The sequence below is a fragment of the Callospermophilus lateralis genome, chromosome 9 (genome assembly GCF_048772815.1).
Source record: "Callospermophilus lateralis isolate mCalLat2 chromosome 9, mCalLat2.hap1, whole genome shotgun sequence".
Classification (NCBI taxonomy): domain Eukaryota; kingdom Metazoa; phylum Chordata; class Mammalia; order Rodentia; family Sciuridae; genus Callospermophilus; species Callospermophilus lateralis.
Window position 1 is genome coordinate 60,755,549 of NC_135313.1, and position 19,978 is coordinate 60,775,526.

Genomic DNA, 19,978 nt, shown 5'->3' on the forward strand with positions numbered 1-19,978 from the left:
ACAACCCATTACAACGTGGTTTCCGCTCCTTCTGTGAGACACCTGACCTCTTTCCTGCAAAAGATACCACGACCTTATTCCTTCATTTAAACTTTCTTTGGCTTCTCTGACATCACCACTCCTGTGATGGTTGAGATAAGTGACACAGGTGACCTAAAAAGAGGTAAACGCTACAATAAAGTAGGACATGTGAATGGAGAAGGAAGCAACGGAAGTGGAGACTGCCGCTTTTTGAGAGGGAGCTTGGGAGAAAACAAGCAAAAGGGTCACACTGGGCCACAAAGTAACTGTGACTTTCACCCTCTGTCCTGCTTCACTTTCACCCTCTTTCCACATCCTTAGAGGCTGGTAGGTACTCAAGGCAAAGCCTGAGGCTACTGAGCACACCACAGAGGCGGGGGCTGACTAGCGATCTGCGAATTCAGGCGGTTCTTCGGTTCTGCCGAGGCCGAAGAGGCCGGGTGGCCAGCGGAACCCCAACGTTGGGCAGAGATTGCAACCCGACGCCGAATGACGGAGGCGTGCGCGTGTGCGTGGTGTCGCTTCCGGCGCCGTACGCTTCCCGAGGTGCTGGGACGCTGCTACATCAGGCATTTTGCACGCGCGCTCCAGCTATCGCCTCCGGCTCCCAGAGTCCGGAGGGCGGCGCGCGACACCCGGGAGGTGGGTCGGAGGCAGACCCTAGGTCCCACGTTTCCTGCCCCGCCCTCAGCTTGTGACTCTGAGAAAGTGTGAGGCGGGAGGAAAGAACCGGGTCAGATAGATTTCCCTGCAGTTCTGGTGTGGTTGAACCCTGTAATCCCACATATAAGAGCGGCGGCGCGGGGGAAATGAAGAAATTAAGGCTCAAGGAACTAGAGAGTCGCCTGCAACAAGTGGATGGATTCGAAAAGCCTAAGCTACTTCTAGAACAGTATCCGACCAGGCCGCACATTGCAGGTAGGGCGGCTGGTTCACCATGCCCTGAGCTTCTGGGGTTAGCCTTATATGCTTACTCCTTGATGAAAAAAGAAACGTAATTTGGTTAGGGACTGTCTGGAGAAATTCCGCTTTAAGATCGCGTGTGACTTTAGAGAGGCCTTTACACCGCAGTTAAAGACAGTCCTCTGCCCGTCCCAACACACACACACTTTTTTCCTGTTTAGTTTTCTGCGTACTACTTAACACAGTTTCTCTCATAAAGGAATTTGTTAGTCTTGTCCCACCCCCCCCCCACCCCCCGAATTCCAGTGCCTAAAAAAGTTGCTGTACTAGTTAGAAGCTCAGTAAATGTTTGCTAAGTAAGGATCATTTTCCTCTTAGAATGAATTGTCAGGGATTGGAATTGCAAGATTCTGATGCAATCCTCTGCCCTACAAATGAATACTAGAGTTGGTAGTGGAAGGACTTGAATTTAGCAAAATCAGAGTATGGCTGTATAAAGAGATGAGGACACGTTTTAGTTTTAACACATTACTCGAGAATTAGCACTGTTTCTTGATGCCAGCAATTGACATAGAGTACAGAAGGGAATATAGAAAGATCCATATTTAATAAATATAATTAAGTGGTGGGGAAACCTTAGGAAAATTAATTTCCTGGGAACACTTGCAAGGGGGACTATTTTCCACTTTCAAAATAGTTGTTTCTAAGCTGCCAATGAGAAGGATAAAGAATGTATACATACCTGCAGTTAACTCTAAGATGTTGGCGTAGTCCCAACCAAAAATCCACACAAAATTTTTGTGCAAAACTGGGGAATGAAATTGACCACATTTCTTCATTTTGTGCATGTAAATATGTCAAAATGAATCCCACTATTATGTAAAATTATAATATGCCAATACAAATTCATTTAAACTGTGTCTAGGTTAAGATCAGTTTTCTTAGTTTATAATGACTTCTTATAGTCTTCTGTAGGGTTTTAGGTTTTTTTGTGAAATACAATTTTTAAAAAATAAGTTATTTCACACCTAGTTTGTAGCATGCACACAGGTGTGCTTCTTTTCAGATACCAGCCTCAAAGTAATCACACCCACATCAGTAATTACACATTCGGTCTGAAATAGCCCTATTTTTAAATAAAATCTCTGGAACCTCAGCCATTAGGGATTGCCAGTAGCCCTTGCTGAGGTCAGATATCCACAGAGAGATATAAATGATATTATTCATGCTTAACCTACAGTTAACCTTGTGTTTGAAAAACCTCTTTTTCAGCAACCTTCTGCCCTGTTCCTTAGTTCTCTTATCAGTTATCATTTGTAGATTATGAATATGTGTCTTAAGATATATATATATCTATGTGTGTATATATATATATCTGTATACATATGCATGCACGAGCGCCGCGCGTGCACACACACACATACACACATATACACACACACACACACATATATATATATATATAGGATGTAGAAGATTATGATACCTGTGTTCTGATGACAAACTTTACAAAAAAGTTCTGTGCCCCTTTAATGCTAATGCTTGTTTGATATTACTGGTTCCCAGACTTGTAAAGTCTTCCCACATTAGTAGACTTTTAAAGCTGACTGATACAGGGCTGCCAAACTTACATGTGACAAGGAAGGATATTTATAACTCTATTTACTTGTACTATTCTTTTATATAAACTACTTCAGCATCAAAGAAAAAACTAATAGATACACATACACACACAGAACAATGTTTTGAATAGGTGGCTGAGGAAAAATAAAGCATTTTGACTTTATTTTCCCATTTTACTTGAGATACAAGTGACAGTTTTATCATTCTTGGCATTGTCACCAGAGACAGTTTTTTGGGAACCTCTAATAGGTGTTATCCTCCTTTGTGGTGCTTTTTACTACATACCAAGTAATCTTTTTTTTTTTTTTTTTTAATAACATGGTACACTGATTTGTACAAATTAAATATTAGTCATACCCTACTTATTCCCTAATATGTTTTAAAATTGTTCTTTAGCATGTATGCTTTATACAATCCATAACACATATGATGACATTGAAAATAAAGTGGTTGCAGACCTAGGATGTGGTTGTGGAGTGCTTAGCATCGGAACTGCAATGTTAGGCGCAGGGTAAGTGATCCAACTTACACTATTTTGGTATGGGGCAGCCTTAATAAGTGTAAATAGGATGAACTGAATTATATTCATGGGACTCTAAACAATGAGATGGGGGACCAATAATCTAAAACTGAGTATATTTTCAATGTAAAGAATATCAAAAACTATATATTGTTTATTTACAGGATGTAAATAAAGATAGGCAGTATGGTTGAATCCCAGAGGCTCAGGAGGCTGAGACAGGAGGATTGCAAGTTCAATGCCAGCCTCAGCAATTTAGTGAGGTCCTCAGCAACTTAGACCCTGTCTCAAAATTCTAAAAAGGACTGGGGATGTGTCTCAGTGGTTGAGCATCCTGTCTTCAATCCCCAGTACCAAAAAATAAATAGATAAAAAGTATAACAGCAAACTTTGGATTGTGCAGAGGGGAGGGGAAAGGGTATGGGGTTAGGGAGGACGGTGGAATGAGATGGACATTATTATCTTATATGTATGTATGATTACGCTACCTCTGTGACTCTGCACCATGTTCAGCCAGAGGAAGGAGAAGTTGTGCTCCATTTGTGTACAGTGTGTCAAATGCATTCTTCTATCACGTATAACTAATTAGAATAATTTTTTTTTTAAGTATAAGAGCAGCAGTCCCTTTTATATACATCTGAGTTTCTAACCCTGGCTGCATTGAGAAATCATGCTGTTGAAAAGCTTCACCCACTCTTAACTTTTGTTAACTAAGTTAAAAAGCGTAAGTAAAAACTTTTTGTTTTGTTTTGGGAGATGTAAGATGCCACTCTTTGTGTTTTGCATTTATAGGTTGTGTGTTGGATTTGACATAGATGAAGATGCATTGGAAATATTTAATAGGAATGTGGAAGAGTTTGAGTTAACAAATGTGGATATAGTTCAATGTGATGTATGCTCATTATCCAACAGAATGTCTAAGTCTTTTGATACAGTAATAATGAATCCTCCATTTGGGACCAAAAATAATAAAGGTTAGTAACAAGAATTAGATGTACTAGTGTACTCATAGGAAAGCAAGTTTTAAAGAACATTTTACTATTAACTGGATTAAGTGATTTTATCATTGATCATTAAATAAACTAATCTTCTACCTGTATAGGTATTATAACTTAAATTTCAGTTTATTTAGGAATTGAATTTTTTTTTAATATTTATTTTTTAGTTTTAGGTAGACACAATATCTTTTTTAGAGAGAGAGAGAGAGAGAGGGAGAGAGAGAATTTCAATATTTATTTTTCAGTTTTTGGTGGACACAACATCTTTGTTTGTATGTGGTGCTAAGGATCGAACCCGGGCCACATGCATGCCAGGCGAGCGCGCTACCGCTTGAGCCATATCCCCAGCCCAGGAATTGAATTTTTAATCTTTATTTTTACAAATTTGTATTAAGTAAATTTTCATCATTTATGATTAATATTTGGGATGATTTGTCTGGCCCTTATAAATGATTATGAAACTTATAAAGGATTTTGTACTTTTTGAATCTGCCTTTTTTTTTTTTCAGGGGTAGTGCTGGGAATTGATCACAAAACTTAAAATGCTAAACACACATTCTGGTGTTTTTTTTTTTTTTTTTTTAATGTGTATTTTTTAGTTGTAATTGGACAAATACCTTTATTTTATGTATTTATTTCTGTGTGGTTGAGAATCGAACCCAGTGCTCTACTGCTGAGCCACAACCCCAGCCCTAAACACACATTCTTATCACTGAGCTATAACCCCAGCCACTCAAACCTGTTTTTTTTTCTTTTTAATATTTTTTTTTATAGTTGTTAATAGAGACCTTTTTAAATTTATTTACATGCGGTGCTGAGAATCAAACCCAGTGCCTCACACATGCCAGGCAAGTGCGCTACTGCTGAGCCATAGCCCCAGCCCTCAAACCTGTTTTTTTTTTTAAAATATGCATTATCTCAAACACATGTGGATTAACTCACAGTTTCTGTAGGTGAGAAGATCAGGCACAGTTTAGTTGTATTGTGTACTTCAAAATCTTTTTTTTTTTTTTAAGAGAGAGAGAATTTTTTAATATTTATTTTTTTAGTTTTCGGCGGATACAACATCTTTGTTTGTATGTGGTGCTGAGGATCGAACCTGGGCCACGTGCATGCCAGGCAAGTGTGCTACCGCTTGAGCCACATTCCCAGCCCTCAAACCTGTTTTTAATGTTTAAACACACATGAGTGTTTCAGAAAGTGCTCATTGGTAACAGTGACTCACTGTAGCTATTAATTTTGTGTGTACTATGGGCAAGGAGGGTAGGAAATCAATAAGAGAAGGAAAACACATGCATACTTTAAAAAGTACCCCTACCCCACCAAGATAATTCTGGATTTTGACTCATTAGAATGGGGTATAATATTAAAATTTTACTTTAGCTTTATTTTTTAGCCAAGACAATATAATTCTGGTTTTATTTTATCAACTTTAATAAAATATTCTGATATTTATTTGTACCCTGACTTGATGCAGAAAGAATTTGAAGTGCCTGTTTTGGAGTTTAGGAAAAAGTTTCTAAATTCTATTTGTCTAATCTTCTCCTTTGATAAAAGGTACAAAATGTAAATAAGAGTTGTTTTTTTTTTTTCTTTTCATAGGAACAGATATGGCTTTTCTAAAGACTGCTTTGGAAATGGCAAGAACAGCAGTATATTCTTTACACAAATCTTCAACTAGAGAGGTAGGTTCACATCACCATGATATTTTAGGTCATTTTTTAAAAAAAATTGTGTTTTAAGGACTTGCTGTGGATGCTAAATTATCACAGTGCCTGTTTCTCCTGACCTTTTGACATTTAGCTCTTAGTAACTAAATTTTCCCTTTAATTAGCTATTATTTATGACTACCTTCTTTCATCAAAGATTTGTTCAAACAGGACTGTTACTATCAAAGGTACTACAATTAGGGAGTAGAGAAGTATGGTATAACTAGGATTACCATATGTTCTGGTTTACCTGGGTAAGTTCTGGTTGATTAATGCCTCTTCTCCCAGTGTCACTGTGTGGGCTCATGCAGTTAAAGGAGAAGTATGGTATAACTAGTTTCAAAAATGGTAAGCCTCAAGCAAAAGAATTCTGAGTTCAGAAACCACATATTTCACTATTCTTTTTGCCAATACATAATGTGGGGGTGTGAAAGATGTATTACAGAAATTAGGGGGAGGGGCGGTACCTTTTTCCTTGTCAATATAACTTTGTGATTAAGAAAGAACTGAGGGGGGCTGGAGATGTGGCTCAAGTGGTAGCGCGCTCTCAACACCACATACAAAGATGTTGTATCCGCCAAAAACTAAAAAGTAAACATTAAAAAATTCTCTCTCACTCTCTCTTTAAAAAAAAAAAAGAAGAATTGAGGGGCTGCGATTGTGGCTCAGTTGTAGAGCGTTTGCCTGATGTGTGTGAGGCACTGGGTTCGATTCTTAGTACCACATATAAATAAATGAATAAAATAAAAAAGGTCTATCAACAACTGAAAAGATATATTAAGAAAAAAGAAAAAACTGAGACTCTGGAACCAGATTGGACTGGATTCAAATCTAAGTTCTGCTGCATCTTAAGCATGTTTTTGGTAAAGCCACTTGATCTTGTTTTCTCAACTATGCTGACCTATACTCTTTGGTGTAAAGAACTCAGTATGCTATAATTGGTATAATTATGAACATTAAATGAGTTACTATTTACAAAGCACTTAGATCAGAGTCTTGCATATCTAATTGCTGTGTGTTGGCTGTTATTATTTAAATAGTTTCTATGAAGAGATTTTAAAATAGCCTTGTAGGAAAAATATTTTAGTCATGAACAGTGCATAAGAACCCAGTTGAAAATAAAAAATTCTAGAGACATGCTAATCTAATAACCCTTCTTTAAAAAGTATTTATTTTTTAGTTGTAGTTGAACACAGTGCCTTTATTTATTTTTACGTGGTGCTGAGGATCGAACCCAGGGTCTTGCACATGCGCTCTACCGCTGAGTGACAACCCCAGCTCCCCCCATTTTTAAAAAATATTTTTTTAGTTGTAGATGTACACAATACCTTTATTTTATTTACTTAAAAAATATCTTTATTTATTTTTTATTTTTATGTGGTGCTGAGGGTCAAACCCAGGGTCTCACATGTGCTAGGCGAATGCTGTACCACTGAGCCACAATCCCAGCCCCATACTTTTTTATTTTATGTGGTGCTAGATCAAACTCACTGCCTCACTCATGCTTGGTGCACGTTCTACCACTGAGCCACAACCTCAGCCCATAATAACCTTTTTAAAAGTACAACATCCAACAGCCAAGCAGAAATACACTGCTAACAATGAACAGTGGTACATGTAAGCAGTCAACAGAATATAACATATCTACTGGTAAATCTCAATCAATATATGAAAGCAAGTGCCAGTACATATTGTGTCCAAAAAAGCCTTAATTGAATAAAGCAGTTTTAAATAGTAAATTAGTAACTAAAAATTAATAATTCTTTGTGAAGTGGTTCAAGAATTTTAGACCTATAAAGCTCTAACACATCTGTTACAGTTCAAAACACTAACCTCAAGCAACTTAGACCCTGCCTCTAAATAAAATGTAAAAAAGGGCTGGGTATGTTGCTCAGTGCTTCAGCATCCCTGTGTCCAATCCCAAGTACAAAACAAAACAAAAAAACACTAGCCTCATTAACAAATGAGGAAACTGAGGCACATAGCTAGCAAGTAGTAGTTCTGTAGTTTAAATGCAAGCAGCCTGGTTCTAGAGACCATGCTCTGAACTACTATGCCATACTGCCACTGAATTGCTCATGGACATGGACCTCTCTGCTGAATAGTTTCCAGGATAAGTAGTTATATTGATGAGACAGTGATGAGAAATCATGAGTGTATTATGTATTCTGATGCTTTTCTTAAAGTTTTTCACTTGAATTTATGTAATTTGGCTGATTGTTAAATATATTGAAATGACTTGATTACTGATTTTCAAAATATTCATCTAGTTGAAACTTTTCAGTCTAATTTCTAATGAAATTTTAAGCTTAAAACTTAATCTAATATTAATAACAAGTAGTTTTTAAAAACTTACTTAAAAATAAGCTCACATAAAAATGTTATTTATGTTTAGCATGTTCAAAAGAAAGCTGCAGAATGGAAAATCAAGATAGATATCATTGCAGGTAAGATGAATCTTAACCCTAATTATCCAAAAGGGCCAACATGCAATAACCTAACCAAAATTTTTATTCAGGTGCTAAGGAAATATACTATAGAATATTTTTCAGTGTGGAAAAATATGAATGATTGGTAATCGATTTTGTCTGTCAGTTTATCCATTTTACTGAAAATTTCTATTAGACCTCAGGTAATTTGTAACTCCAGGCCCAGACAGACTATATCATCCAGTGGGTAAAAACATGGGCTTGGAGTTGATAAAATCAATTTTTGAAATCCACTTGTGGAAATTGCCACCAGGTTGTTTCCTAGTTAACCTTTTTTTTTTTTAATTTTGTAATTACATAGAGTAAGATAACATTGACCTTTTTCTTTCTGGTGGGAGATAGATTATAAACATCTATACCATGAGCTCATGCTTCTTTTTTTGGCAATACTGGGGCTTGAACCCAGTACCACAGAGCTACATCTCCAGCCCTTTTTGAGAAAAGTTGCTAAGGAGGTTGGCTCTGCTGTTTTTTTTTTTTTTTTTAAAATGTCAAGGACGAGACACAGTCCTTGGTTTCTTTTTCTTTTTCTTTTTTTTTTTTAGAGAGAGTGGGAGAGAGAGAGACACAGAGAGAGAATTTTTTTTTAATATTTATTTTTTAGTTATCGGCGGACACAACATCTTTGTTTGTATGTGGTGCTGAGGATCGAACCCGGGCCACACGCATGCCAGGCGATCGCGCTACCGCTTGAGCCACATCCCCAGCCCAGCACAACTGTTTTGATAATATTTTTCACTACATTGGGTGCAATGGTAGAGTTCTTGCCCAGCATCTGCAGAGCCCTTAGTTGGCTCCCCAGCACAAAATAAAAGTTCAGTGAAATATGTTTTTTACCTAATAATAAACTTACCATGAATTGGTCCTGTGGTATTAAAATATCTAACTAGGTATATTACTGTTTATAATTAGTAATGGAATAATTAAAAGATCAGTATTCCTACTATATTCGGTATTATTGTCCCTCATGAAATCTTAAGGTATTACAATATAGAGCATTTTTGAAATAGTAACATATACTTTAGTTGTAGGTGGATACAATATATTTATTTTTATGTGGTTCTGAGGATCAAACCCAGTGCCTCACACATGTGAGGCAGGCGCTCTACCCCTAGCCCCTATGCCACAGTATTTTAATATGCCAGAGCCTTGCTGCTCCACACCTGGTGTTCAGACCGTCAGCACTGACATCCCTCAGAAAGCTAAAGAAAATTTCAGGATCCACTGAGTTAGAATCTGCATTTTAATGAGATCCCCAAGTGCTTTGATTGCACATTAAAACTCAAGAGCTGACTCTAGGGTTAAAATATGTGTTGGAAAATATGAAGGATAGGTAACTGATTCCCATCCTTCTAAAACAGATCAGTAGTAAGAGTACAGTTTGAATTATTTAGAATATGAAAAATATGAGTACTTTAGAAATTAGTAGAAAAATATCTACTGCCATTACTAAAATCTAGACAAGAAAACTTTGAATTAAGCATCATCATTATGAGATGACTTAAGTCATCTATAGATTTTTTTTTTTTTTAAATATTTTTTAGGTGTAGATGGACACAACACAATGCCTTTATTTTTATGTGGTGCTGATGGAAACCGGGTCCTGCCTGTGCTAGGCGAGCGCTCTACTGCTGAGCCACAATCCCAGCCCCAGTCATCTATAGATTACCACGAAACTATATTTATTTCCCACTTGTTATTTCTTTAACCTTTCCCCTTTAACATGAAATTGTGGTACAAATGGGTTACAACACCAGAAATGCCTTGGCCAGTTTGCCATGTCACTCTTGGGGAAACATCAATTCAGTACATGGAGAAGTTAAAGTAACATGTCATTAGGCTTAACAGCATTTCGAACTTTCTTAGTTTTGCTTATAGTTGAGGGTGGTAAATGTTTGGAAATGTCATGTTTATCCTTACCTGTTGTTTTTTAGAACTTCGATATGACCTGCCAGCATTATACAACTTTCATAAAAAGAAATCAGTAAGTCTCTTGATTCAGTCCTATCTACATACAGTATTGAAAAGCTTTGAAGGGCTGGGAGTATAAGCTCAATGGCTCAATCAGATAGAGTGAATGCCTAGCATGCATGAGGCCCCGGCTTTGATCCCCAGCACTGCAAGAAGGAAAGATGATGGCTAGAAAGACCAACAGAGTGAAGGGAAAAACCTTTGCAGTAAGTAATTGTTTGCACCGTTATATAAGTTGCCTGGGTAAATACAGAAAGCCAGCCTAAGAAATAAATTAACTGTGGGAAGGGCCCATAACCAACAGCCAATACTCAAATTTTTTAAAGTTCTTTCTCAAACATTTTGTGGATACAAAAAGGAAAATTAACAAGTTTTTGTTCTTTTTTATATAGCATATATTTTATTAGTTTGTACTAATACATTTTCATATTACAAAGGCAATTGAGTGGAAGAATTTTCCATTTGATATTTGAATCCTCTGAACACAAACAGAACTATACATTTAAAAAAAACAAAAACAAAAACAAAAAACCCTCACTTTGATAACAACAAAAAAAAAAGACAAGTTAAACAACAAAAAAATTTTTCTTTTTACAGGTGGACATTGAAGTGGACCTAATTCGGTTTTCTTTTTAAAAGCCTCCAAAGACAAAAAGCAGCTTAAAACCTAACTACAATGAATTAAAAAAAAAAAAAAAAAAAAGTATTCACTAAACTACTGGTCTCCGGCACCATTTTCTGTTTTCTGTTGCTTTGATGCAGGCTCTTCTTTGTCTGTTTCTTCTCTTGCTCTTTTCACTGTTCCTAAATAATTAAAAGAAATTTTTAATAAATTCAACTGCTCTGTTTTAATGCTGAGCACAATTATTAATAAAATATCCTAGCCTGTCTCCTACTTGTAAAAAAGCATGACTGAGGTACACCATAATTCAAAAATGTCACTCATACTGAAGTTAAAAAACCACATCTCTGACAAGTAACTTCTCATAAAGTACACATTTCTCATGGAACTACCAAAGGACTTAGAAAAAACTTACCTGCTGCACCATTTTCATCACGGTCATCGTCACTATCAAATTTTGTTTTTTTGCCCTGAAACTGTACTTTTCCTTTAGACCCAGGCTGGGCAGCTTTATTACCCTTTCCTTTTCCTTTAAATCTGCGACCTGTAGAGGCATAATTGAGAACTTGGTAAAGAAAATAATTTAAGTCTGTTGTGTTTTTGAACACTGACTAAAATAAGTAAAATAACCAAACTGTTAAAGGAAATATCAGAATAAATAACCTTTTGACTTCCATTTGTTTAGGGATTCCTGTTGGTCCTCTATGATTTTTTTCAAAGCTGTTTTTTCCACCTCTCCTTCGAGTACTTCCCAAATCACTTCTTTGTTCCTTAACTGTAGGTTACCATTGTTTGCATCTTTGGCTTTCTCCAGTGCTTCCTTGGCTTTTTCTTTAAAGAGAATAATTCCCTAACCAAGTACAGAAAATAAAAATCACACCCTTAGTTTGTTGTCCCCTAATTAAATTTTTTATTCATACTAACTTTTTCCTACCCTGTAATTCCTCTATGCCATTACTAATTCAATGAATTTTACTGAACCAAAAGCTATTCAGAAAAAAATCAGACATAACATCACTGATAGGAATAACAAAACGAAAAATAAATCAAAACGAAAAATAAATCATTTAAGTATTTTAATCAACACAATTTAAAAATTGTTTTCTATTAAGTTTATCTTCTATGGACTTTCAAACTGAGCACCAAAAAGTATATGAATATTTCCAAACCTCTTTTGCTCCTCTGACAAAGTCTATCCATTTTATTTCACCGTGACTTGAAAAGAGGATGTGCAGATCTTCTCTACAGGTCTGATCATCTAAATCACCTGAAAATTTCAGCAAACATCCAATCTTTTCTTCTAGAGACTTCTAAAGAAATACAAAAGGCAATCAAAAAAGTTTCTTACCCACATATCAGAAATGGGTCAAACCACTCTAAGCCTACAACAGAAACCAAAATGCTGTTTTAATGTAGTTTAGTGTATTTTCCTTTGTTATTCTTTAAAATTGCTTCTGATTTTAATTTAATTTCTTTTATAAGTGACATTTAACTGCGAACTATACAAATCCGATTATTAAACTCAGGACAGTAATTTTAGGTAATATTATTTCTGTATCACTTTAATGATAACCAAAACATATTTTCTTTAAAAAAAGCCTCAGACATGGTGGGTAACTCAGTAGCAGAGCATGAGCTTAGATTGTGCAATGTCCTGGGTTAAATCCCCAGCACCACACACATTTACACAGTTTTCAAGACTTTTAAAAGTTATTCTAACTAGTAGATATATTAAATATCAGTACTATACACTTACCATTTCAGCATCTTCTGCTAACTTTTGTTTTTCTTCTTGCTCTCTACAAATAAACATGATTTAATTATAATTTTCCCACCCAGGATAATAAGAAAATTAAAAATAAATAACCTAATCATGACCACTAAGCTACTTGATTACCAAAGCTAGTCCTTAGGTTTTCTAATTATCCAAAGCTAGACTATATTGTAATATGGCCTCCAATATAATAAGACACTTAAACTGTGTTTCAAGCCTATTTTAAAGCTTTAAGTAATTCAGATATGTCATACTTCAACATACTTACTGTTTAGCTCTTAACTTAGCTTCCACTTTATTTTGCTTTCTTTCTTCATTTTTTTTTGCAAAGTAATCTTCCCTAAAGAACATAACACAAAGGCTAAGGTCATGAGAACAAAGGTAAGACTGCAAATTATTTTGAATGATTTAAGACATGGCACAGCAAGGAATGTCACAAACATTTTCTATCAAGGTAATCATCTAAAAATTCAAAATACGTATAGGAAGGTTTTTTTTCTTTTAATAACAGCTTTACTATGATAAAATTCACCCTTTTAAAGTGTACCTTCAATGATTTAGTAGCAGACTCAGAATTCTACAACCATCACTAATTTTAGACATTTCATGACTCCCAAAGAAACCCAATATCCCACTCTCCTGTCTTGTGTTGGTTTTCACTTACCCCTCCATGAATAGAAAAAAAGATCAGAAGTCATGTAAATAATGTTTCACAGTTTTCTGTAGTGTTAATTTCACAAAAGGTGAAAAACCTAAAATCCCAGTACCCCAAAACAACACCCAGCAATTATGAAAATCATGTTAAAAATTTAATTTTGACTATGTAACACTGATAGTATGCTTTATCACAGTGGATCTCAATCAGGTTTAACACCAGCATTTAGAAGACTATGTAATGCAAAAGTAAGGCACTATGGCCCTACAACTTTATCATGAAAATGTCCTGGTTCATCCTAATTTTAAAGACATGCGCACATACACAAGAACGTGATTCAAGTCTCTATCCTTTGTTCCTTATAAAAACATATTTTTATACAAACTATTAAATATAAAACAGTGATTTACTCTTCACCCACACAAAAAGTCCAACTTTAGTATTCAGCCTGATTATAAATTTTAGATGCAAAGTAATTATATGCAAAGTAAGTACTAAGAGTTAACTTTCCTTATTATTTTCTAATAATGAAAAGGTACTAATAAACACTGTCTTATACTCTGAAAGGACTCGTGTACTTCTCACTGAAAAAATTTAGGCATTTCTCAAAGGATTCCCAAGAATATCAAATATTAACTGGGGACTTTAGTTATGATCCTTATCTCAGTTTGTCAATCAATTCTAAATAACTGAGAAGCCAGAAGAAAAGAGTGAAATTACGTACTTAAAAAGTATTAACAGATCTGTGTCTTTGTACTTTTGCCCAGGAGTCTCTACAAACTTCTTAGCAGAGTCAATGCTATCAAACACAGCAAATATTGATCCCTAAAAAAAAAAAAAAAAAAAAAGGGAAGAAAAGATTTCTTTAAAGTTATGCCCCATATATTTTACAACTAGAAGTCTTACCATCATACAATCATACCTTAAAAGCTTTGTGCAATGTTCTTCTCATTTGAATATTCAGCACTTGACCTTTATCTTCTAGCCATTCTTTTATGTCATCAAGGGTTGCATCAGTTGGGAAGCCTTTCTGTGAAAAGTGAACAATTCCCCCCAAATTCTGATTGGTAATGAAGCAAGGATACACATTATCTCTTTCTCTTCCTGTCTCAATCAAATGAGCCTTACTCAGTGCAATGAAAGTGATTCACCTGATACAGGTTTCAAGTTTGCACAGAGGGAAAAAAAACAACCACTATTCATGTGTTAAGTACTGCTAAACTTCAATAATGGTACATTATACTTTATACTGTTCTAGCTACTTCTGTAACTTTCTGAAAATTTACAGAATAAAGTATTTAAAATCAAATACTAAAGAAAATTGCTGTAGATTTTAGGTGTTGACAAGTAAGAATAGTTGATGATATGCACTGGGCACTTAAAATATGTCAAAGATTTTATCGAATGTATGAGTTTTTTTATTTAACTCTCAATATTTCAATTAGGTAGAAAATATTATCCATATTTATGAAAATAAGGTATAGAGAGAGGTTAAGAACACTGCCAAAGGACATACAGAAAGTGAGGCAACTGAATCTTGAGCCCTTATCCACACACTGTTTTCTTCCTAAATAAATGTATTATATTAAATGCATTAAGACCCACTTACAATATAAACAGATCTGTTTTTTACATCATTTTTATACTCATCAGTCACTTCTGGGAGGGGTTTGCTTGGAGATCTTCTGATTTTAGTTTTGTCTTCACTGATTTCCATAAGTTCTGCCTTAGATTTGCTCAAAGCTTCCACTATTACATTAAAATCTGTTGTTAGGCGGTTTAACCTGAAGAATATATATATAACAACGTTAAGATTTAGTAGAAGCACTCATTACTAACAGAGAACCTAGATAACTTTTAAAAGGCATTAGGGCTGAAGGAATAGCTTAGTGATAGAGGGCTTGCCTAGCATGTAGGAGGCTCTAGGTTCAATCTCCAAAATGCAAACAAACCAAAAAGGTTTTTTTTACCTGTTGAATTTTATCATTATTTCCAAAGGTACCCAGCCTTCGTCCAATTTGATCTGTTCCTTTAAAAATTTGTCTCGTGGCAAATTGAAGTCTCCAAAATAATACTGTAAGATAATCATAATACATTTTAGATTTTGGAGCACTGTATAATACTTAATCCAACCCTGGAATTTTTTTTTTTTAACTACCATTATACTACCAACTTTCATTCTTTAAAAATGCATGTCATAACTTAAAAGAGGCAACAACCATTCTTACTAAATTTACAATAATGAAATGTTTATAATACAAATTAATAAAAAGAAAATTAAAGTATCAATTACTGGCTGGGGTTGTGGCTCAGTGGCAGAGTGCCTGCTTTGCATATGTGAGGCACTGGGTTCGATCCTCAGCACCACATAAAAATAAATAAAGGTATTATGTACATCTACAACTAAAAAAAAAAAAAAATTATATATATATTTTTATAAAAAAGGTGGGGCACCCCTGGGTTTAATCCCTGGTACCAAACCAAACAAAAAAAATACCCAGTTATGGCTATTTGGAATGTCAAAAGTAGCATGACAGAAAAAGTAGTTTAACAAAAAGTGAGCTGGGGGTTGTAGTTCAGTGGAAGAATGCTTGCCTAGCATGTGTGAGGCACTGGATTCGATCCTCAGTACCACATAAAAATAAATAAAGTAAAATAAAGGTATTGTGTCCACCTACAACTAAAAAAAACAAACAAACAAAAACAACAACAACCTTTAGCTGGGGCTGTGGCTCAGCAGTAGTGCACTTGCCTGGCAAGTGTGAGGCACTGTGTTCAATTCTCAGCACTGCGTATAAATAAATAAAATAAAGGTCTATCAACAACTAAAAAAAGAACCTTTAAAAATAAATAAATGCATCGTGTCCATCTATAACTTAAAAAATTACAAAGAGTATATATGTCACATCATGTACACAAGAATGGAAAAAGTTAGACTCCATGTATGTAGACCTCAAAATACATTCTAGCAAGGTGTCTTGGCACATACCTATAATGCCAGTGGCTTAGGAGGTGCTAAGCAACTGAGACCCTTTTCTAAATAAAAATACAAAATAGGGCTGGGGTTGTAACTCAGTGGTTGAGTGCCCCTGAGTTCAACTCCCAGTACCCCCCCCAAAAACAAAACACTCTACTGTCATGTATAACCAAAAAGAAAAGTACATATGTATTAAAATATAAAAAAGCCAACCTCATTATAAAGCCAGGAAACAAAATGAAAAACAGATAGCACTTCCCCACTAACAAACTGACTAAAATTCTCCCCCGCCCCCAACTGGATAAAATTCTAAAAAAACAAGAAAACCTAGCATTGGTCTAAACACAGAGAAATGATCACATAGGTAGAGATGTTAACTGGAAATATTAAAACTTTTTTAAAAATAGGAATTTTATCTTAACAGTAATGAGTAAGCATGTGTACTAAGATTCACATGAAGAATATGCATGATAGGCACAATGGCACATGCCTTAATTCCAGCTAATGGGAAGACCGAGGCAGAAAGATTACAAATTAAAGTCCAGCCAGGGCAACACAAGAAAACTCTTCATCTCAAAATCAAAATTTACAAAGGCTGGGATGTAGCTCAGTGGTACAGCATTTGCCTAGCCTGCATTGAGACCCTGGTTCAATCTACAGTGCCAAACAAAACAAAAAATCATAAAACTGTTAAAATTTAGAAAGATCCTACATATTAAGGAGGGGAAATGAATAATAAAATATTGATGGCATAAAAAAAATTATTCCCCAAAACACATCCCATGATTGGTGTGAGGAAAAGGAAGGAAATAAAAATTGTGTTAGTTATGTACCACACTGGTGGGGAATGTTTGAGAAATCTCTGTATTTTCATACAAATTGCTGTGAACTTAACATTGCTCTGAAGTCCATTAAAAAAATTACATTAGATGGGCAACAATGGCACCCAGCTGTAATCCCAGCAGCTTGGGAGGCGGAGGCAGGGGAAGGCAAAAGCAGGATCGCAAGTTCAGAGCCAGCTTCAGCAATGGCAATGCACTAAGCAACTCAGTGAGACCATATCTCTAAATAAAATACAAAATAGGGCCGGGATGTGTGGCTCAGTGGTCGAGTGCCCCTGAGTTCAATCCCCAGTCATCACAGCTCCCCATTACATTATTGTGAGTATGGAGCAAAGTATCAAAGGCTTTTTTTTTTTAGTTGTAATGGGGTTTTATTTTATTTATTTATATGTGGTGCTGAGATTCGAACCCAGTGCTTCACACATGCTAGGCAAGCAATCTATCACTGAAGTACAAACCCAAACCCATATCAAAGGCTTTTAACCTTGATTACTTCAAAAGGGTAAGATTAACACCCTATGAGGAGGATACTATTATCCCCAGTAAAAAATGGTTAAGTAACACCAGTCCATAATGTTACGTTTTGAAATTTTTGTAATTCTTGGGTTTCCTAACCTGGCTTCACCCAAATAAAACTGTATACTAATGTACATTCATCTAATTCTAAGAATCAAAGACAAGACATGTATTGAATTAAATATTCTTCTTGTTATTTTCAGGCCCTAAATTTCCCTTTAAGGAACTTATTTTTGCAGTTTAATAGCACAAGAATCATACCTCGATTTGATGACAGATTTTGGCTTCCAGGGCAGCCATTTTTTCATTATCACCGTTTTCAGCCATTGTGGCTATCTGTAAATTTTCCCAAATCGGCAGAAATGATTATTTCTTTTAACATAAAACTTAAGACCAGAAATATTGTTTAAAAATTAATATGCCATTGTTTTCTTAAAGTCAAGAATTTTCCAAGTTCACAGGTTCAATTTCTCTACTCAATTCTCAAATATCTGAACAAAGCTATACTTTGGAATAGGAGATGGAAAATTCCCAACCATTAATGGCTTTAAACAGATCAGTACATGCAGCTAATCTGTCAGTATATTACTATGGCTCTCCTTGCTATTTGATTGGTGTAGCTTCTTTTAAAATTAGCCATGGATGACTTATAAAAACGTTATCAGCAAGTTAGATATCATAACTTTACGGTAAAATTTTCAAATATTAAAATCGGGAGTTAGATTAGACACTATATTAAGAAATGTATGCAAATCTGAGAGCATGGATACACTATAACCACTTTGCGGTGGGTGAAGAATGAGAGGTGGTGTCTAACAATTCACTAACATATTCGTTAACTTAACAATCAGTTTCCTGTTTCACATCCTGACATTATTACAGGGGGTGGGGAAAGAAGGATGTGATTTGCTAGAAATCACAAACCAAGTCTTTTGACTTTACGTTGAATCTAGTAATGAGCTACTGATGACATACTTCTTGAAGACATCACCAGATACACTAAATTTGTTATTCAATAACCCGAGTACCCAATGAAAGATCACGCAATGGGAATATTTACGGCCCACTACAGAATTCACGCGATAGTATGCCCTGGTTTGCATACCACCACCTACAATGGTCAAGTTACTAACATTACCGTGATCTAGGGCCTCTCAAAAAAGCAAACGATGAGATAAACGAACTTATTTAGTCCCTGCAAGGCTACTTTGGCCTACCCAATTGTGGAACTTCGTTTCATCAGATATACTTTTCCAGAACGTACAACTAGAGCTGAGATACTACCCACGCTCTCCCATTTCACACAGAAGCAGCTCTGTTGGGAAGGAAGGAGGATCCTAAAGCCCAAGAGACACAGGTCGAGGCTACATCTGCGGCCCCAACTTCTTTGGCTTCCAGTCAGTCCCCACAGACTCCATGGAACCCTTTGGTGTTTTACCCAGCACCGACCTACCCAGAAATTTACAGAGGTGGCTGAAGCATCAGCCTTGGGCAGGACTGAGAACTGGTGGAGATAAGAATCCGAAAGAACGCAGGGAGGTTGCGGGTAGCCTCTACTCAAAGACCTCACCAGAGTCGCGTCTCATGGGAACACAGGCTCCCCTGGGCACGTGGGGGAACCCCAGGCGCCCGCATTCTTCGCCCGGGCCGGCAGGGTAACCTAGTCGCGGCCCGCGCCCCCTCGACTCGTAGCACAGCACGCCGCCTCCGGCTGCGGCCCACGCGGCGCTCAGCCCGAACGTGCAGTAGGCGAGGTGTACATGCGTCCCGCGGGCGGCAGCAAGGAAGGAGGACGCGCCGTCGTGCATCACGCAATGCAGGTTCTTTTTTACCTTCCCATTAGCTATCGAAAAGCTCACCTTTAAGGTCCGGGCCCCGTAAGCGCGCCACAGGATCACTAACAACGAACGAACGTCTCCACTTCGCAGCGCCGCCGGCTGGCTCAAAGCGCTCAAAGATGGGAGCCGTCCCGGCAGCCCTTGCGGGCCGAGTGGGCGTGGCCTCGGGCGAGCTAGAGCCGTCTCTCTGAGCATGCGCTACGGTCGCAGGCTCCCACGGACCGCAAAGTCCCGCCCTCACTCCAAGGAGATTGGATTAAAACGTTCCGCAGGGTGTTGAGGGATAGCTGGTAGTTCGTGTTGGGGTAAACGTTTAAATATTTATGGATGGCATTTGTAACCCAACCTTTCCTCTGGCTGTCTATTTATTTGAAGCGTTTGCCTTTTTATTTTTTTCAAAAAACTTGTTTTAATATATATCTGAATTACATCGTGTAAGCGAAAATTCTAAAAATCAAAGATTTGTGGAATCCTGGAGTTGAGAAAACAGTGGAGAGTGTGTGTTTGCTGAGGCTCTGGA

The 19,978-nt window shown here is 36.6% G+C and overlaps 2 protein-coding genes across 2 annotated transcripts; one reads left to right on the forward strand and one right to left on the reverse strand.

Annotated features, from left to right (window-relative positions):
- Window positions 1-391: 391 nt before the first annotated feature.
- Window positions 392-10,942, forward strand: Mettl5 (methyltransferase 5, N6-adenosine). The gene is made up of 7 exons (XM_076865848.2): window positions 392-939; window positions 2,944-3,058; window positions 3,860-4,041; window positions 5,668-5,750; window positions 8,170-8,221; window positions 10,198-10,247; window positions 10,832-10,942. The coding sequence occupies exons 1-7, from the start codon at window positions 831-833 to the stop codon at window positions 10,868-10,870; spliced, it is 630 nt and encodes a 209-aa protein (XP_076721963.1). The 5' UTR covers window positions 392-830; the 3' UTR covers window positions 10,871-10,942.
- Ssb (small RNA binding exonuclease protection factor La) lies at window positions 10,661-19,597 on the reverse strand. The gene is made up of 12 exons (XM_076865847.2): window positions 19,480-19,597; window positions 17,882-17,956; window positions 15,256-15,359; window positions 14,895-15,069; window positions 14,208-14,315; window positions 14,010-14,110; window positions 12,899-12,970; window positions 12,613-12,655; window positions 12,026-12,166; window positions 11,520-11,706; window positions 11,272-11,400; window positions 10,661-11,038 (listed from the first exon to the last, which is right to left on the reverse strand). The coding sequence occupies exons 2-12, from the start codon at window positions 17,945-17,947 to the stop codon at window positions 10,950-10,952; spliced, it is 1,215 nt and encodes a 404-aa protein (XP_076721962.1). The 5' UTR covers window positions 17,948-17,956; window positions 19,480-19,597; the 3' UTR covers window positions 10,661-10,949.
- Window positions 19,598-19,978: the final 381 nt, after the last annotated feature.